At 43.6% G+C, this 16890-nt stretch overlaps 1 protein-coding gene across 5 annotated transcripts in view; it reads right to left on the bottom strand.

Annotated features, from left to right (window-relative positions):
* The window catches only part of LOC122548623 (uridine-cytidine kinase-like 1), a 205683-nt gene that overhangs the window by 73221 nt on the left and 115572 nt on the right, over positions 1-16890 (bottom strand). For all 5 annotated transcript variants that reach the window (XM_087979769.1, XM_087979785.1, XM_087979778.1 and 2 more), the window contains exons 6-7: positions 12640-12829; positions 234-295 (exon numbers count right to left, since the gene is read on the bottom strand). In XM_087979769.1, coding sequence (XP_087835895.1) covers positions 234-295; positions 12640-12829 — 252 coding nt within the window. The remainder of the gene's footprint in view (positions 1-233; positions 296-12639; positions 12830-16890) is intronic.

Here is a 16890-nt window from a genome sequence, read left to right as displayed (position 1 = left end):
CACTGTTGGGTTAGATTTGTACCATTAGTGAGAGAAGAGTGTAAACTCATGGCAAAAGTATTAGTAAATGTAACAATATAATTATGATAAGTAATGAAAAATATTACTTCAATTTTTCCAACTAAAGAATAAACATGCAAGGAAACAGCAAATTTATTAAGGATAAGCACATTAAGATTAAAAAATAGACAAATAGGTTTAACAGTTTAAAATAGTTTTTGAGCCACACCTACCTTTTCCAGCTGACTGTGGACATGCTGGACAATCAGGTCAAGAGCAACAAAGTTTTCTCCACCTGACAAAACAAACGCAAACAAAAAAAAAACTTTACAGACAATGCAATCTGCGTTGAGGTGAAGTGCTCTGGCTAACCTGTTGAAAAAGGATGCATAAAGACTCAGCAAGCTATGTAAAATAGATTGCCCCTTTCTCACATTAAAGATTCTTCCGGTGTCATGAAATTATCATCGAGCAACAGTCAAACAGTCTGTCATTTAACAGGCTAAGCAATTAATCACTCATGATTATAGGAAAACAGTGGTGTGGTGGTAATATCACCAATTATGTGACCAGAACCCGAGGCTAAGTTTTTGAGGTTTTGGGTTCAAATCCCACCACGGTAGAGAGTGAATTTTGAATTCAACAGAAGTCTGGAATTAAAGGCTAGTCTAATGGTGACCATGTAACCACTGCTGATTGTCTTGAATTTCCTTCCTTCAGGGAAGCAATGGTGGTGCAATGGTAATGTTACAGTGCCTGAGTAATGTTCTGATGACATGGGCTCAAATCCCACCAATTCAGATTGATGAAATTGAAACTAATTACAAAAAGTTGAAAAGTGTGGTGCTGGAAAAACACAGCAGGCCAGGCAGCATCCAAGGAGCAGTAGAATCAACGTTTTGGGCCTAAGCCCTTCATCAGGAATGAGGCTGGTGTGCCAAGTGGGCTGAGATAAAAGGTAGAGGGGAGGGAATTTGGGGGAGGGCCGCTGGGAATACGATAGGTGGAAGGAGGTGAGGGTGAGGGTGATAGGCCGGAGAGGGGGTGGGGGTGGAGAGGTCGGAAAGAAGACTGCAGGTCAAGAGGGTGGTGCTGACTCCGGGGGTTGGGACTGAGAGGGGAAATGAGGAAGCTGGAGAAATCTACATTCAAAAACTAATTACAACAACTCTGGAATTAAAACCTGGTCTAATAGCAATCTCTGTGGATTGTTGTAAATATCCATCTGGTTCACTAATATTCCTCTAGAAAAGGAAATCTGCCAGTCTTTACATGGTCTGGCCTTTCTGTGGCTCCAGAAGCACAAAGTACTAACTCTTGTGCCCTCTTAAAGTAGCTTGAAAGCAACTCAATTTCGGGCAATTAGAGATGGGCAATAAATACTGGCCCAGCCAGCATCCCAAGAAAGATTTTTTTAAAAGTTGCATATCATTCATTTTGGTTCACTACTTCTAAGGGTTTTACAAAAATATATTATAAGTTCACATCAATTCAATGATGTCTATTTCATTTCCATCTGTGAAGGCGTCAACAGATTACCCTTTGGCAGGTTAGTGAATCACTAGTGTAGGGGATAACAGAATAGAATCACAGAATTCCTACAGTGTGGAAGCAGGCCACTCAGCCCATTGAGTCCACATCGACCTCCAAAAAGTATTCCACTCAGACCCATCCCCCTGTGGTCCTGCATCTGCCATGGCTAATCCACCAAGCCTGCAAATCCCTGTACACTATGGACAATTTAGCATGGCCAATCCATCTAACCTGCACATCTCCGGATTGAGAGAGAAAACCAGAACATCCAGAGGAAAACCACACAGACTCAGGGAAGAATGTGTAAACTCCACACAGACAGTCCCAGAGGGTAGAAATGAATCCAGATCATTAGTACCGACGCAGCAGTGCTAATCACTGAGCCACCGGGCTGCATATTAACATGACAGAAGATTGGTTGGCCAGCAGAATAGAGAAAGCAAGCAAAATGGATTGGATTAGATTAGATTAGATTACTTACAGTGTGGAAACAGGCCCTTCGGCCCAACAAGTCCACACCGACCCGCCGAAGCGCAACCCACCCATACCCCTACATTTACCCCTTACCTAACACTACGGGCAATTTAGCATGGCCAATTCACCTGACCTGCACATCTTTGTGACTGTGGGAGGAAACCGGAGCACCCGGAGGAAACCCACGCAGACACGGGGAGAACGTGCAAGCTCCACACAGTCAGTCGCCTGAGGCGGGAATTGAACCCGGGTCTCTGACGCTGCGAGGCAGCAGTGCTAACCACTGTACCACCGTGCCGCCCACTAACTTTCTTGACTGATTGATTCCACTTGTCACATTCTGCCAAAGCAGTCTATGCTGAGGTCCCTGCCGTTCATAATTAACCGGGATGTAGACTTGCTCACTGAGCTGGAAGGTTCATGTTCAGACGTTTCATCATCATACTAGGTAACATCTTCAATGAGCCTCCGGACAAAGCACTGCTGATGTTTCTTGCTTTCTATGTTTATAGACAATAGACAATAGGTCCAGGAGTAGGCCATTCTGCCCTTCGAGCCTGCATCACCATTCATTATGATCATGGCTGATCATCCTCAATCAGTATCCTGTTCCTGCCTTATCTCCATAACCCATGATTCCACTATCCATGTGAGCTCTATCCAACTCTTTCTTAAACGAATCCAGAGACTGGGCCTCCACTGCCTTCTGGGGCAGTGCATTCCACACACCCACCACGCTCTGGGTGAAGAAGTTTCTCCTCATCTCTGTCCTAAATGGCCTACCCCTTATTTTTAAGCTGTGTCCTCTGGTTCGGGACTCACCCATCTGCGGAAACATGCTTCCTGCCTCCAGAGTGTCCAAACCTTTAATAATCTTATACGTCTCAATCAGATCCTCTCTGTCTTCTAAACTCAAGGGTATACAAGCGCAGTCGCTCCAATCTTTCAACATAAGATAGTCCCACCATTCTAGGAATTGACCTCGTGAACCTACGCTGCTCTCCCTCAATAGCCAGAATGTCTTTCCTCAAATTTGGAGACCAGAACTGCACACAATATTTCAGGTGCGGTCTCACCAGGGCCCTGTACAGCTGCAGAAGAACCTCTTTGCTTCTATACTCAATCCCTCTTGTTATGAAGGCCAGCATGCTATTAGCTTTCTTCACTACCTGCTGTACCTGCAAGGTTGCCTTCATTGACTGGTGTACAAGAACACCCAGATCTCTTTGTACTGCCCCTTTACCTAACTTGACTCCAGTTAGGTAGTAGGAGAAAGTGAGGACTGCAGATGCAGACCCCATTTCCTGAAGAAGGGCTCATGCCCGAAATGTCGATTCTCCTGCTCCTTGGATGCTGCCTGACCTGCTGCGCTTTTCCAGCAACACATTTTCAGCTCCATTTAGGTAGTAATCTGCTTTCCTACTTGGGTTTCCCTGGGTTGGTGGTGTCATTTCCTGTTCTTTTTCTCAGGGGTGGTAAATGGGGTCCAAGTCAATGTGGTTGTTGATAGAGTTCCAGTCGGAATGCCATGCTTCTAGATACCTATACAGTGTATTCAAAAAGAGTGGGTACCCCATGAACACAGTCCGCCGATTTCTCAGCAACAAACCCTAACAAGCAGACAAAACGTGTCCTGAAACTCTAGCCACTCTCCCCTACATCAAAGACATCTGGGAAATGACTTCCAGACTACTCAGACTCCTTGGCATCATGGTAGCCCACAAACTCACCCACACATGAGACAGCAGCTAATGAACTTGAAAGACCCTATACAGACAACAAGCAAAACTAATGTCATTTACAAAATACCGTGCAACAAACTGTAACAAACACTACATTGGACAAACAGGCAGAAAACTAGCCACAAAATGACATGACCCTCTCTCATTAGTATCCTTACATACAGACAAAGAAGGACACTACTTCAACTGGGACAACACATCCATCCTAGGACAAGCCAAACAGAGACACGCACAAGAATTCCTATAAGCATGGCATTCCCACCGGAACTCTAACAACAACACATCGAGTTAGACCCCATTTACCACCCCCTGAGAAAAAGTACAGGAAATGATATCACCACAGGAAATGACATCACCAACCCAACGAAACCTAAACATATAAATAGAAATCAGCAACACCAGCAGTGCTTCGTGTGGATGTTCACTGAAGATGTTACCTGGTATGGTGACGAAACATCTGAAAATGAACCTTCCACCTCACCAAGCAAACCTACACCCAGAACCTCAACCTGAGCTACAAATCATCTCAAAACTCGTCCAAAAAATCAAAACAGATGGATCCAACACACCACGCTTCTACGGATTACCTAAAATTCACAAACCAGGAGCGCCCCTCAGACCCATGGTCTCGCTATCTGGAACACCAACTTACAGATTGGCCAAGCAGCTACACCAAAAATTAAAACAGTTAGTTGAAGCCTCATGCCACTCCACCCAAGAATTCCTGAAGATCATCAAAGACACCAAGATAAAAGAGGATGAAATAGTGATCTCTTTTGACATAATAGCCCTGTTCACAACCATCAAAATCAATCTGGCCAAGAAAACACTGACTACATTATTAGAAGAACCAAAGGCACATACACAACACCACCAACTTCATCAGCAAGGATAATATCATCAAGCTTGTGGACCTAGCCTTATCACCCACTTCACCCTCAACAATAAAACCTACAGACAAACCAACAGAACACCCATGGGATCACCAATATCATGACTTGAACAAACAGCTCTGGCAAATATCCAACCCAAACTTTGGGTCCACTACGTGGATGACACCTTTGTCATCATTAAACGAAGCAAATTAGAGGAAACCTTCAAGACCATCAATAATACCCTTACTGGCAAAAAGTCACTAAAGAGGAGAAGAATAACAACAAACTGCCATTCCTAGAGCGAACAGCCAATGGGGAACTTCAAACCAGCGTCTACAGGAAAACAACACATAGGGACCAAATACAGAAGTACCTCAATTGTCCGAATATCAATTATCCGAATATTGGATTATCTGGAGGAGATCTCGAGGTTCCAATAGAAACATTACACCAAAGACGTGTTTCCAATACTGATGGCGTCTTTTGTTTAGTGATTAAAAGTGAACTCGGCTTACTGAAATGCTGCTGAGAACAGTCCTCGACTGATGGGAGCCCAGGTACCGTCTCCAAATGACTGACCTCCCGCCTTCTCTCTCTCTCCCCCCACACTTTCGCTGGTGTTCTACACAGGTGTGTACCCTAAACCCCCTTCCCCAGATAATGTCTCCAACATTGTCCTGTACAGGGCACAGGTGGAACCTGGTAGAACTGTGTGGGGTGTGCATGTATGTGTGTGCGTATGTGTACAGGGGTGTGTGTGTGTGTGTGCGTGTGTGTACAGGGGTGTGTGTGTGTGTGTGGTGTCTGCGCGCGTCACACACTATTTGGAGACTCACCCCCAAAAAGGCAGCTGCAGCAGTCTTGTTGATGTCCGGTCCAGTTGCCCTGGAGAGCGGGGGGGGGGGGGGGGGATGGCGGAGGGGTTGGACAGGATTGGGAGGAGGGCAGAGGTTGGGATGGATTTGGAAGGAGGACGGAAGGCGGGGTGGGGGCGAATGGGGAAGGGTGTTGGATGGGGTTGGCAGGGCAGTGTTGGATGGGGTGGGGTGCGAATAGAGGGCTGGTGTTGGACAGGGTTGTGGGGAGGTGGCGGTGTTGGATGGGGTTGAGGGGTGGGGTTGGCGGGCAGAGGGGGGACGGGAGGGGCTCAGGAGCTGTGTGCTGCTGCCTAATCTCTTGAATGGGGAGTGGTTTTGGATGGAGTTGGGGGCAGGCAAAGGATGGTGTTTGACAGGGTTGTTGGATGGGGTTGGGGGCGGTGTTGGACGGGGTTTGAGGGTGGTCGGGGGGAGGGGGCAGTGTTGGCTCCCATGCATTGTGCTGCTGCCTAGTCTGAACAGGAAGCAGATTTAATAGAAAACTCCGAGCCCCAGAAGAAAGGCATTGAATTGATTAACCGAATAATCAATTATCCGAACAAAATAGAACCCGCCCATCTCGTTCGGATAATCAAGGTTCCCCTGTAAATACAAAGTGGGCCATGTCACCAGTGCTTCATCTGGAGGATCACTAATGATGTTACCTAGCATGGTGACAAAATGTCTGAAAATGAACCTTTCAGCTCAGTGAGCAAATGTACATCCAGAACCTCAACCTGAGCTACAAATCTGAGTAATAAAAAATTAGTATACAGGGCAAGCAAGTAATTAAGGCAGCTAATGGAATGCTACCTTTTATTATGAGTAGAATTAAACATAGCAGTAAGTATTTTCTGCTTCAATTATACAGGACATTGGCAAGACCATATCTCGAATACTATGTGCAGTTTTGGTCCCCTTATTTAAAGGAGGATATGTTGGCGACAACTCAAAGAAGGTTTACTGGATTAATACTTGGAATGAGGTGGTTGTCTTATGAGGAAAGGTTGGACCAGATTGGGCTTAGTTTCACTGGAGGTTAGAAGAATGATGGATGACTTGAAGTACATAAGGTCCTGTATGGTCTTGACAAGGTAAATGTGGAATTTAGAATGTAGATGAATTTAGAACTAGAGGGACTGTTTAAAAGTTAGGTCTCCTTTAAGGGCAGTGAGGAGGAAATTTTATTTTCTCTCAGAGTGTTGTGTGACTTTGGAACTCTTGTCTCAGAAGACAATGAAGGCAGGATTTTTAAGCCAGAGGTAGATAATCTCTTTATTCTGCAAGGAGATAAAAGGTTATTGCAATTAGAAGAGAATGTGGAATTCAAAGCACAAATCAGCTGTGACCTTATTGGATGGCAAAGCAGGCCTGAGGGGCCAAATGGCCTATTTCTGCTCCTTATTGCTGTTCATGTTGACAGCAACTTCAGAATTGCATGTTTAACTGCGCATGTTCAGACATCAGAAGTTGTGTTGGTTTCACAAATAACAATGGCAAAACATTAACTGATTTGTTACTACTGCATTGCGAGATGAGGGACAATAATTCAGTCGATTCTTGTTCTTATTTTTTAGTTACAAAGCTGCAATCAATTGAGCAATAACTACTTAACTGTTTTGGAACTGGAGCAAAAAAATGGTGAACAAATATTTTTGTGACCAGATATTTGCATATATGGTCTTCGAAAAAGGAAACAAATGAGGACTGCAGATGCTGGAGTGGGATGCTGGAAAAACACAACAGGTCAGGCAGCATCAGAGGAACAGTAGAATCAATGTTTTGGGCAAGAGCCCTTCACCAGGAAGGACAAATAGTCTAGGAAAAGTTGATTACATGGCTGGTGTGTTCATTCTTGAAATTATGTACATTATCTATACTTGCAAAGTATAACTTGGTATAATGTAAGTATCAAGTAACCAAAACACTGACTGTATGGAAAACGTAATTGACATTCCAGATCATGATACCATAGCAAGGGCTGATTATGTGGACCCATCAGCCTGGCAGCAGAAGAGCTTGTACTTCAAACACAAGTAGAATTGTGACTTGGTATTACAATAGTAATGAAACTGTTCAGATATATGATTTCCATAAACTGTTTCAGCGGATGCACTAAACTGGCTTTTTCTGAGGCAGTTTAAAGATTCACAAACATTTAAATGTTAGAAGTAGAAAAATTAAAGCAATTGCAAATTTTAGAAATATTGAAAAAATATATTGAAGAAAGAAATGTAACAGAAGGGAAATATAATGTTGAAGCACATGACAGAGCCCATCAGTGAATGGTTCAAAACACCAATGAAATTTATTCTGATAGATGACAAAATAGTCATCCTGCCATAAGTAGTGCAATAAGTAAATGCAAGACATCAGTCCACTAGATCTAGGACCATGCATAATACCTCCAGAATTCTGGAATACCTACCACAAAATACCAAAGTTACTGTTTATTCATGCACGACCTCAAAATTTTCATTGCTTCTTGTACCTGATCACGTTGTGTCAAAGCACACATTTAAATTAGAACATGCATTTGAAAAGGCTACAATGCATATTTCCAACAGTTTTACATGTCAAACCGTTTTAATATAAACAGTCAATTACATCAAGGATGGCATCGGGGTGGTAATATAGCACACACTGATTCTCTGTAAAAGAATCAGTGCTGTTGTATAGGGCAGCTGTGATAAAATGTCAATTCGGTGCGCAAATCTGTTTTTTAGGGATGTCACTTCCTAATAAATCATGAGGAGGCTGGCATCAACTATTTATTTGCAACAGGTCGCTATTGAATTTTACTGTTGATAATTAATTCATTTACTTTTATAAGGAATGGAAATGCCACTGATAGATTCATAGTTGCCCACGGTCTGTTATTTCATCATTTTGTTTATGATCTCTATACAGGATAAGTATTTCCAATCTATTGCTAACCTGCGCTACAGCTTAGTACCCACTCATAAAGGTTGTAAAAAAACTCATCAATTGCATCCTTATTGTCATGGTATTCTGAGATAAACTGCTGTGGAATATTGGATATTTTAAGGTTGGCTAAGAGTCAGAGTCATAGAAATGTACATCATGGAAACAGACTCTTCAGTCCAACTTTAGTCATGCCCATCAGATATCCTAAATTAGTCTAGTCCATTTACCAGCACTTGGTCCGTATGCCTCACAACACTTCCTATTCATATACCATCCAGCTTTTCAGATGCCTCCACCACTTCGTCTGGCAGTTTATTCCATACATGTACCACCCTGTGTGTGAAAAAGTTGCCCGTTAGGTCTCTTTTCAATCTTTCCCTCTCACCTTAAACCTATGCCCTGTAGTTCTGGACTCCCCCATCCCAGGGAAAATATCTTGTCTATTTACCCAATCCATGCCTCTCTTGATTTTATAAGCCTCTATAAGATCATGCTTCAGCCTCTGATGCTCCAGGGAAAACAGCCCCAGCTTATTCAGCCTCTCTCTATAGCTCTAACCCTGTGTTTCTACTAGCTATGAAGTTCGAGGATAAGATTGCTTGATACTTCCAAGTCACTAACTTGAGCTGATTTTAAGTTCAGATATCATTATAATGTAAGCAGCAGACTCAGTTCAGCCATTCATCTAATTTATGACAGCTCTCTCAAGTTGCAGGGAGCTTCCATCCACCGAAGTTCATTATTTTTACATCATTGGAGGTGAAGAACCGAGTGGTTTGTCAGAGTTGGGAAATTGTAACCCCTTGAACCAACAGCAATAACAGCTTTAGTCAACAATAAAAAAAGTCTCATCCACTATAGTTCAGTTTTTGCAAGTGAGAATGTTTAACCTCTTCATCATCTAATCTTTCTTTTTGATTAAAGTCACTTCAGGATCTTATTTGCAAGAGATTCATGAGATACACAGCAAATAGAACCACCTAATAGATGAAATGACAGCAGCCACTTGGTTGCCCTGTGTCCAAAAAGCAAACGGAGTTCAAACTGGAGCCAAATTAGTGATTCAGTGTTCCAGTGACTGCAAGTATTCAATCTATGAAAATTAATCAAGTTTTTTTAAGATCATCCCAAGGAATGTTATAAAGAATAAAAACAGGGCAGACAGGGACCATACCCCACATTTGAACAAACAAAATTCAGCTTACTCTGCCATTGATAAAGGTCATGGCTAATCTGTTTTTGTTTTGAATTGCACATTCTCATCTACTGTTTAGATCCGGGTAAAAACAATAACGGCAGATGCTGGAAACCAGATTCTGGATCAGTGGTGCTGGAAGAGCACAGCAATTCAGGTAGCATCCAACTGTTTAGATCCATTGTACTCTGAAAGTGGCATACGCATGCTTTCCTTCATCGGACATGGTATTGAGTACAAGAGTTGACAGGTCATGTTGTGTAGGACTTTGAGTTTGGCCACATTTAGAATTCCCCTCTCACCTTAAACCTAAGCCCTCTAGTTTTGGACTCCTTGATTATTCACCTTATTTTTCCCCTCATGATTTTATAAACCTCTATAAAGGTTTATAGCCTCCTACACTCCATGGAAAAAAGTCCCAGCCTATCCAGTCTCTCCTTACAATTCAAACACTCCAGTCTTGGTAACATCCGTGGGCGGCACGGTGGCACAGTGGTTAGCACTGCTGCCTCACAGCGCCAGAGACCCGGGTTCATTTCCCGCCTCAGGCGACTGACTGTGTGGAGTTTGCACGTTCTCCCCGTGTCTGCGTGGGTTTCCTCCGGGTGCTCCGGTTTCCTCCCACAGTCCAAAGATGTGCAGGTCAGGTGAATTGGCCATGCTAAATTGCCCGTAGTGTTAGGTAAGGGGTAAATGTAGGGGTATGGGTGGGTTGCGCTTCGGCGGGGTGGTGTGGACTTGTTGGGCCGAAGGGCCTGTTTCCACACTAAGTAATCTAATCTAATCTAATCCTTGTACATCTGTTTTGCAACTTCTTTCAGTTTAATAATATCCTTCCTTTGGCAAGGCAACTAGAACTGTACACAGTAGTCAAATGTGGCCTCACTAATGTTTTGTACAATTGTAACATGACATCCCAACTCCTGTTCCCAATGCTCTAATCAATGAATGCAAACATACCAAATGCCCTCTTCACCACCCTGTCTACCTGTCAAAGAACACCTTGCCACCTTGCTACACTGGAACCACCCCCCACCTTTTCCTCCGATTCATCGATGATTGTATCGGCGCTGCCTCGTGCTCCCATGAGGAGGTTGAACAGTTCATCCACTTTACCAACACCTTCCACCTCGACCTCAAATTTACCTGGACCGTCTCAGACTCCTCCCTCCCCTTCCTAGACCTCTCCATTTCTATTTCGGGCGACCGAATCAACACGGACATTTACTGTAAACCGACCGACTCCCACAGCTACCTAGACTACACCTCTTCCCACCCTGCCCCCTGTAAAAACGCCATCCCATATCCCAATTCCTTCATCTCCGCCGCATCTGCTCCCAGGAGGACCAGTTCCAATACCGAACAACCCAGATGGCCTCCTTCTTCAAAGACCGCAATATCCCCCCAGACGTGATCGACGATGCTCTCCACCGCATCTCCTCCACTTCCCACTCCTCCGCCCTTGAGCCCCAACCCTCCAATTGCCACCAGGTCAGAACCCCACTGGACTTAACCTACCACCCCACCAACCTCCACATATATCATATCATCAGTCGTCATTTCCGCCACCTCCAAACGGACCCCACCACCAGAGATATATTTCCCTCCCCTCCCCTATCAGCGTTCCGAAAAGACCACTCCCTCCGTGACTCCCTTGTCAGGTCCACACCTCCCACCAACCCAACCTCCATTCCCGGCACATTCCCCTGCAACCGCAAGAAATGCAAAACTTGCGCCCACACCTCCCCCCTTACTTCCCTCCAAGGCCCCAAGGGATCCTTCCATATCCGCCACAAATTCACCTGCACCTCCACACACATCATTTACTGCATCCGCTGCACCCGATGTGGCCTCCTCTACATTGGGGAGACAGGCCGCCTACTTGCGGAACGTTTCAGTGAACACCTCTGGGACACCCGGACCAACCAACCAATCCACCCCGTGGCTCAACACTTCAACGCCCCCTCCCACTCCACCAAGGACATGCAGGTCCTTGGACTCCTCCATCGCCAGACCATAGAACACGACGGCTGGAGGAAGAGTGCCTCATCTTCCGCCTAGGAACCCTCCAACCACAAGGGATGAACTCATATTTCTCCAATTTCCTCATTTCCCCTCCTCACACCTTGTCTCAATCCCAACCCTCGAACTCAGCACCACCTTCCTAACCTGCAATCTTCTTCCGGACCTCTCCGCCCCCACCCCCAGTCCGGCCTATCACCCTCACCTTAACCTCCTTCCACCTATCGCATTTCCAACACCCCTCCCCTAAGTCCCTCTTCCCTACCTTTTATCTTAGCCTGCTTGGCACACTTTCCTCATTCCTGAAGAAGGGCTCATGCCCGAAATGTCGATTCTCCTGCTCCTTGGATGCTGCCTGACCTGCTGCGCTTTTCCAGTCAGCTCTAACCATAAATTCTGTCAGCAATTATAGCTGTCATTTCTACAGGAATTCTCCAAAATTTAATGAGCATTGAGAGCACTTGACAAAGAACTGGAGTGTAGAGCTAAAGTGAATGGATAAATATTGGCCAAATTTGAAACGCTTCCCAAAGTTCAAAGAACTTTTAATTTTAGGATTACAGTTTAGTGAATAAAGTCAGATTCTATTTTTATAAACAGACTTCTGGAATTTTTAACCAGTGCCTTGGATATTACATTCGGCAATTTTTTCCATGCATCACTTTAGCAGAAGTTTCCATGATGGGGTTGATCTGTATTGGTAGCAACTAAAATAACCAGATTCTAGTAAGTCATCAAATAAAGTAAATGAACTAAAGGTCTCCATTCAGGTGTAGCATAACCTCTCAAGTGTAGATGGCCCATTTGCAAAGTGTCATTGGATCTTAATTTTAAAAATTCAAGGATTAAACTTCTGATCTATGTTTTGCTCACTTTCTTCCCACTCCAATTATAAATTAAATGTGAAGCAAAAGGCACTTACATAAAAGAAGCAAGGCACATGTTTCAAATTCTTGCATTTTTCAGTTCAATAAAAACAACTAGGTCCTATTTATGGTATAAGTCATTCTTACCTCGAGGAACCACAATGTCTGAAAGCTGTACAGTTGGTTCTATGTACTGTTCAAAGGCAGGCTTGACAAACTTGTTGTATTGTTTGATGACACCAACAATGTCACGACCCCTCTCGGATATATCTCTTTTTAGCCGTCGAACAAGTCTTATGTCAGAGTCAGTGTCCACAAAAACTTTCATATCCAATAGCTACGAAAAACCCAAAAGTAATAATTTCATTTAAAAGAAATTCTATAATTTTGGAAAAATGGGATAAAATGTCAATGTTTTAATTTACATTACCACTGCATTGTTTTTACTGACCAAATGTAACACAGCAATATAAAGATTTTTTGTCTGTGTTGTAGATATTTATATTAGATGCAAAAGAAAGTCCATTCTAACAGAAAACAAATCATAAGGAACCTTAGATGCAACGAATAGGCCTAATGTAATTGTTAGAATCTTGCACAATGAACAAGCACCAGAGAATTACTGATCTCATACATCAGTATCACTCTGCTTTGATTCCCTGCATTTTCACTCCCTTTTCTGTAGCAGTAGTGGATGTATTACGGCAAGTTCATTCACTTACCAACACATCAAACAGTTGTGGGATACTAAAGCAGTTTTTCAGTGTGGTAAATGTATGGAGGGGTGGCAAGGTGGGTGAATGGATATATAAACCAGGTGCTGGTCAGTTGGGAATGTGGTGTTAGGGACTCAAAACAGTCCAGAGTTGGGATTTTTGTTGGGGTGGGGAGGGTGGGGTAAACTGCACACGTGAGGGGGCAGGGAGAAGTGTCAGGAGTTAAGAGCAAGTTTCAACTCCTAGAACCTTTCCAGGCTAACTAGTCAATCAGAAATATCCAAAGCCTCTGAAATGGGAATACTATCACTTGAAAATTTCCATCACTTGAAAATTCCCTCCAAGCCACACACCATCTTGACTCGGAACTGTATCACATGAATTTCAATGATGTGGATGTTACATGTAGAAGTTCAAATATTAGACGCTGTAACCTTCGATTTCTGGTTTTCAATTAGTAACCAGTAGGTTTTTCTAAGTGTCCGAAGCTAATTGTTAACTTGCAATCATATCGCTGGCTATGGTGATTGCTTCTAAAAACAGTTTTTGAAGCTTAGCTGCAGAATGAATGAGTTTGCTGCACAATGCATCTTTTTTTATTTTACTAAACAGGTCTGGTTGCATCTGAACAGAGTTTTGTTTTGGAGGTGGGGAAGGGGTTGACTGGCCCCAAATTGTCACTGGACCCAAAACTGTTGCCAGACATGCTGAGTTTCTCCAGGAATTTCTGTCTTTGTAAGATTCACTTTTAACTCTGGATAGTGTTAGTTTTGTGAAGCCCTTGGAAAAATATATATTTGTTTTTATTCATTTGTTGGATGTGAATGTGATTGGCTGGCTACATTTATTGCCCACCCCTAGTTGTCCTTGAGTAGGTAGTGGTGGACTACCTTCTTGAACCATGACAATCCACCTGATGTGGGCTGACCCACAATGCCATAAGGGAGGGAATCCAGGATTTTGACCCACCTTGTATTAAAAGGCTACAAAGTGAGATAGGTCCTCAGCGTGAAAAGGCAGTGTTAGTTCCAGACCTGGCAAAACCCAGAAGTGGTTACTTAAGATGAGTGTATTAGAACTCAAGTGTATGATGGCTCCAGAAAAAGGGTAGCTACAGTTTCAGTTTAAAAATTGAAGTCATAAGCCAAGGTGAGGTGTTAGGTACAGGGACTCTTTTTTTTGAGTACTATATTTTCAGTGTATTTTTAGAACATTACAGCACAGTACGGGCCCTTCGGCCCTCGATTTTTGTATCTTAACAAATTCAAAAAGGATGTTTTATGAGCAATGGAATGGTACTTCTACTGCGTGTTTAAAATCTTTGAATTTGTGTTCTAATTAGATGAAATTGAATAATTCAAACTATGTTCCTTTGATAATAAGCTTCTGTTTTGTTGTTGAGGCAAAATCTGCAGTGTTCCTTTGTTCAGAGAGAGACCCCTTCATCAAAACCAAAACAAACAAAAATATGATCTAACAAGCTAAACTCCTGTCTCATAACCAGTTAGTGCTGCTAGTCTGTGTAAGTGCAGGCTTAGGTGAATACTAGGCTTTAGTGCGGAAGTTTAGCGAGGTAAGATTCTTTTGTCTTTCTTAGTGTAAATGGGCAGAGACGGCAGTTAGGGCAATGGTATGCTCCTCCTGCCAGATGTGGGAGATCAGAGAGCAGTCTAGTGTCCCTGACAACTATGCCTGCAGCTGCAGCTCCTCACAAAGGGCATTGTTCGGTTAGAACAGAGGTTGGACACCCTGAGGGCCATACAGAGCATCATAGACACTAGTTACAGGCAGGTGATCACACCACTGGTTCAGTCACCAGTCACTGGTTACCACCAGGAGAAATAGGCAGGTAGTGTAGGAGTCTCTCGTGGCTCTTCCCCTCTTCATTCCTGATGAAGGGCTTATGTCGAAACGTTGATTCTCCTGCTCCTTGGATGCTGCCTAACCTGCTGTACTTTTCTAACACCACACTCTTGATCTGATCTCCAGCATCTGCAGTCTTCACTTTCTCCTAGTTGATTTCTTCCCACTCTAACAGGTATACTGTTTTGGATACTGTTAGGCTGATAGCCTCTTAGGGGTTTATAACAGCAGCAGCCAGACCTGTGGCAACACAACTGCTTCTGCTCTATAGCAGGGTTGGGCAAGATCCAAATGAACGATAGTGGTAGGAAACTCACTCGTTAGAGGGACAGACAGATGCTTCTGAGCCACATTTGAGACTCCAGGATGGTGTGCTGCCTCTCTGGTGCCAGAGTCAAGGTCGTTTCTTGAGTGGTTACACAAAACTCTCAAGGGGGTGAGCTGCCAGAGGTCATTGTGCACATTGGTACGAATAACACAGGTAGAAAGAGAGATGAGATCCTGTGGAGTGAGTATAGGGAGTTAGAAAAGAGGCTGTAAAGCAGGACCTCTGGGTAATAATCTCTTGGTTACTACCAGTGACACGTGTTAGTGAGGCAATGAATAGCAAGATATGAGAGATGGATACTGTTGTGGATACTGTTGGAGTGGATAGCCTCTCTGAGGATTATAACAGCAGCACCTAGACCTGTGGCAACACAACTGGCTCTGCTCTATAGGAGGGTTGAGCACGATCCAAGTGAGCGATAGTGGTAGGAGACTCACTAGTTAGAGGCACAGACAGGTGTTTGTATCGCCACATTCGAGAGGATCAGCCACAATCTTATTGAATGGCAGAGCAGGCTTGACGAACTAGATGACCTACTCCTGCTCCTAGTTCTTATGTTCTTATGTTATATAATTGGGAGGAGCTGTTATCAGGTAAAGTCCACATTTGACATGTGGCAATTATTTAAAGACTTGCTGATGACAGCTGAGGACCAGCATGTTCCAGTAAGAAGGAAGGACAAGGATGGCAAAGTAAGGGACCCTTAGATAACAAGGGAGGTTGTGCATTTAGTCAAAAGAGAAAAAAGAAACGTAATAAATCAGGTTTAAGAAGCTAAAATCAGACTGGGTCAGTGAGCAGTATAAAGAAAACAGACAAGAATTGCAGGGAATTAGGAGAGCAAGAAGGGGTCATGAAATGACCTTGAGAATCCCAAGGCATTCTTTACATACTTAAAAAGCAAGAAGATAACTAGGAAGAAAGTAGGACCACTCAATGATAAAGGAGGAAGTATGTGCTTGGAGGCAGAGAATTGTAAATGAATACTTTGACTCAGTATTTACTAAGGAGAAGGAAATGTGGAACAGTCAAATTTGCATGGAACAGTCAAATTTGCATGGAACATGGCAATACGCTACGGCATTTTGAGATCAAGAAAGAAAATAGTGTTGGGTCTATTGAAGAACATTGAAGTTGATAAGTCCCCAGGGCCTTATGGTATCTACTGCAGGTTCTGAGACAGGCAAGATATTTGTACCTTTATTAGTCACCTGTGAATAGCTAATGTTGTTCCTCTGTTCAAGAAGGGAAACAGAGGCAATCGAGGAAACTATAGTTCAACTAGATGATTGGCCATACAGGATTTTGTCTGAGCTGAAAATGTGTTGCTGGAAAAGCGCAGCAGGTCAGCCAGCATCCAAGGAACAGGAGAATCGCCGTTTCGGGCATAAGCCCTTCTTCAGGAATCACTTTCTCCATACAGGATTTTGTACTGGTTAATGAGCCTGGCCAGGTGACTGACTTTTCAGAGGGAGAGCATTTTGGAAACAG

The sequence above is a fragment of the Chiloscyllium plagiosum genome, unplaced genomic scaffold (genome assembly GCF_037043375.1).
Source record: "Chiloscyllium plagiosum isolate Xiang-an unplaced genomic scaffold, Cpla_swu_hap1 HiC_scaffold_3, whole genome shotgun sequence".
Taxonomy (NCBI): domain Eukaryota; kingdom Metazoa; phylum Chordata; class Chondrichthyes; order Orectolobiformes; family Hemiscylliidae; genus Chiloscyllium; species Chiloscyllium plagiosum.
The sequence above is the reverse complement of the archived record's forward strand: the minus strand, read 5'-3'. Positions and strand labels throughout refer to the sequence as shown.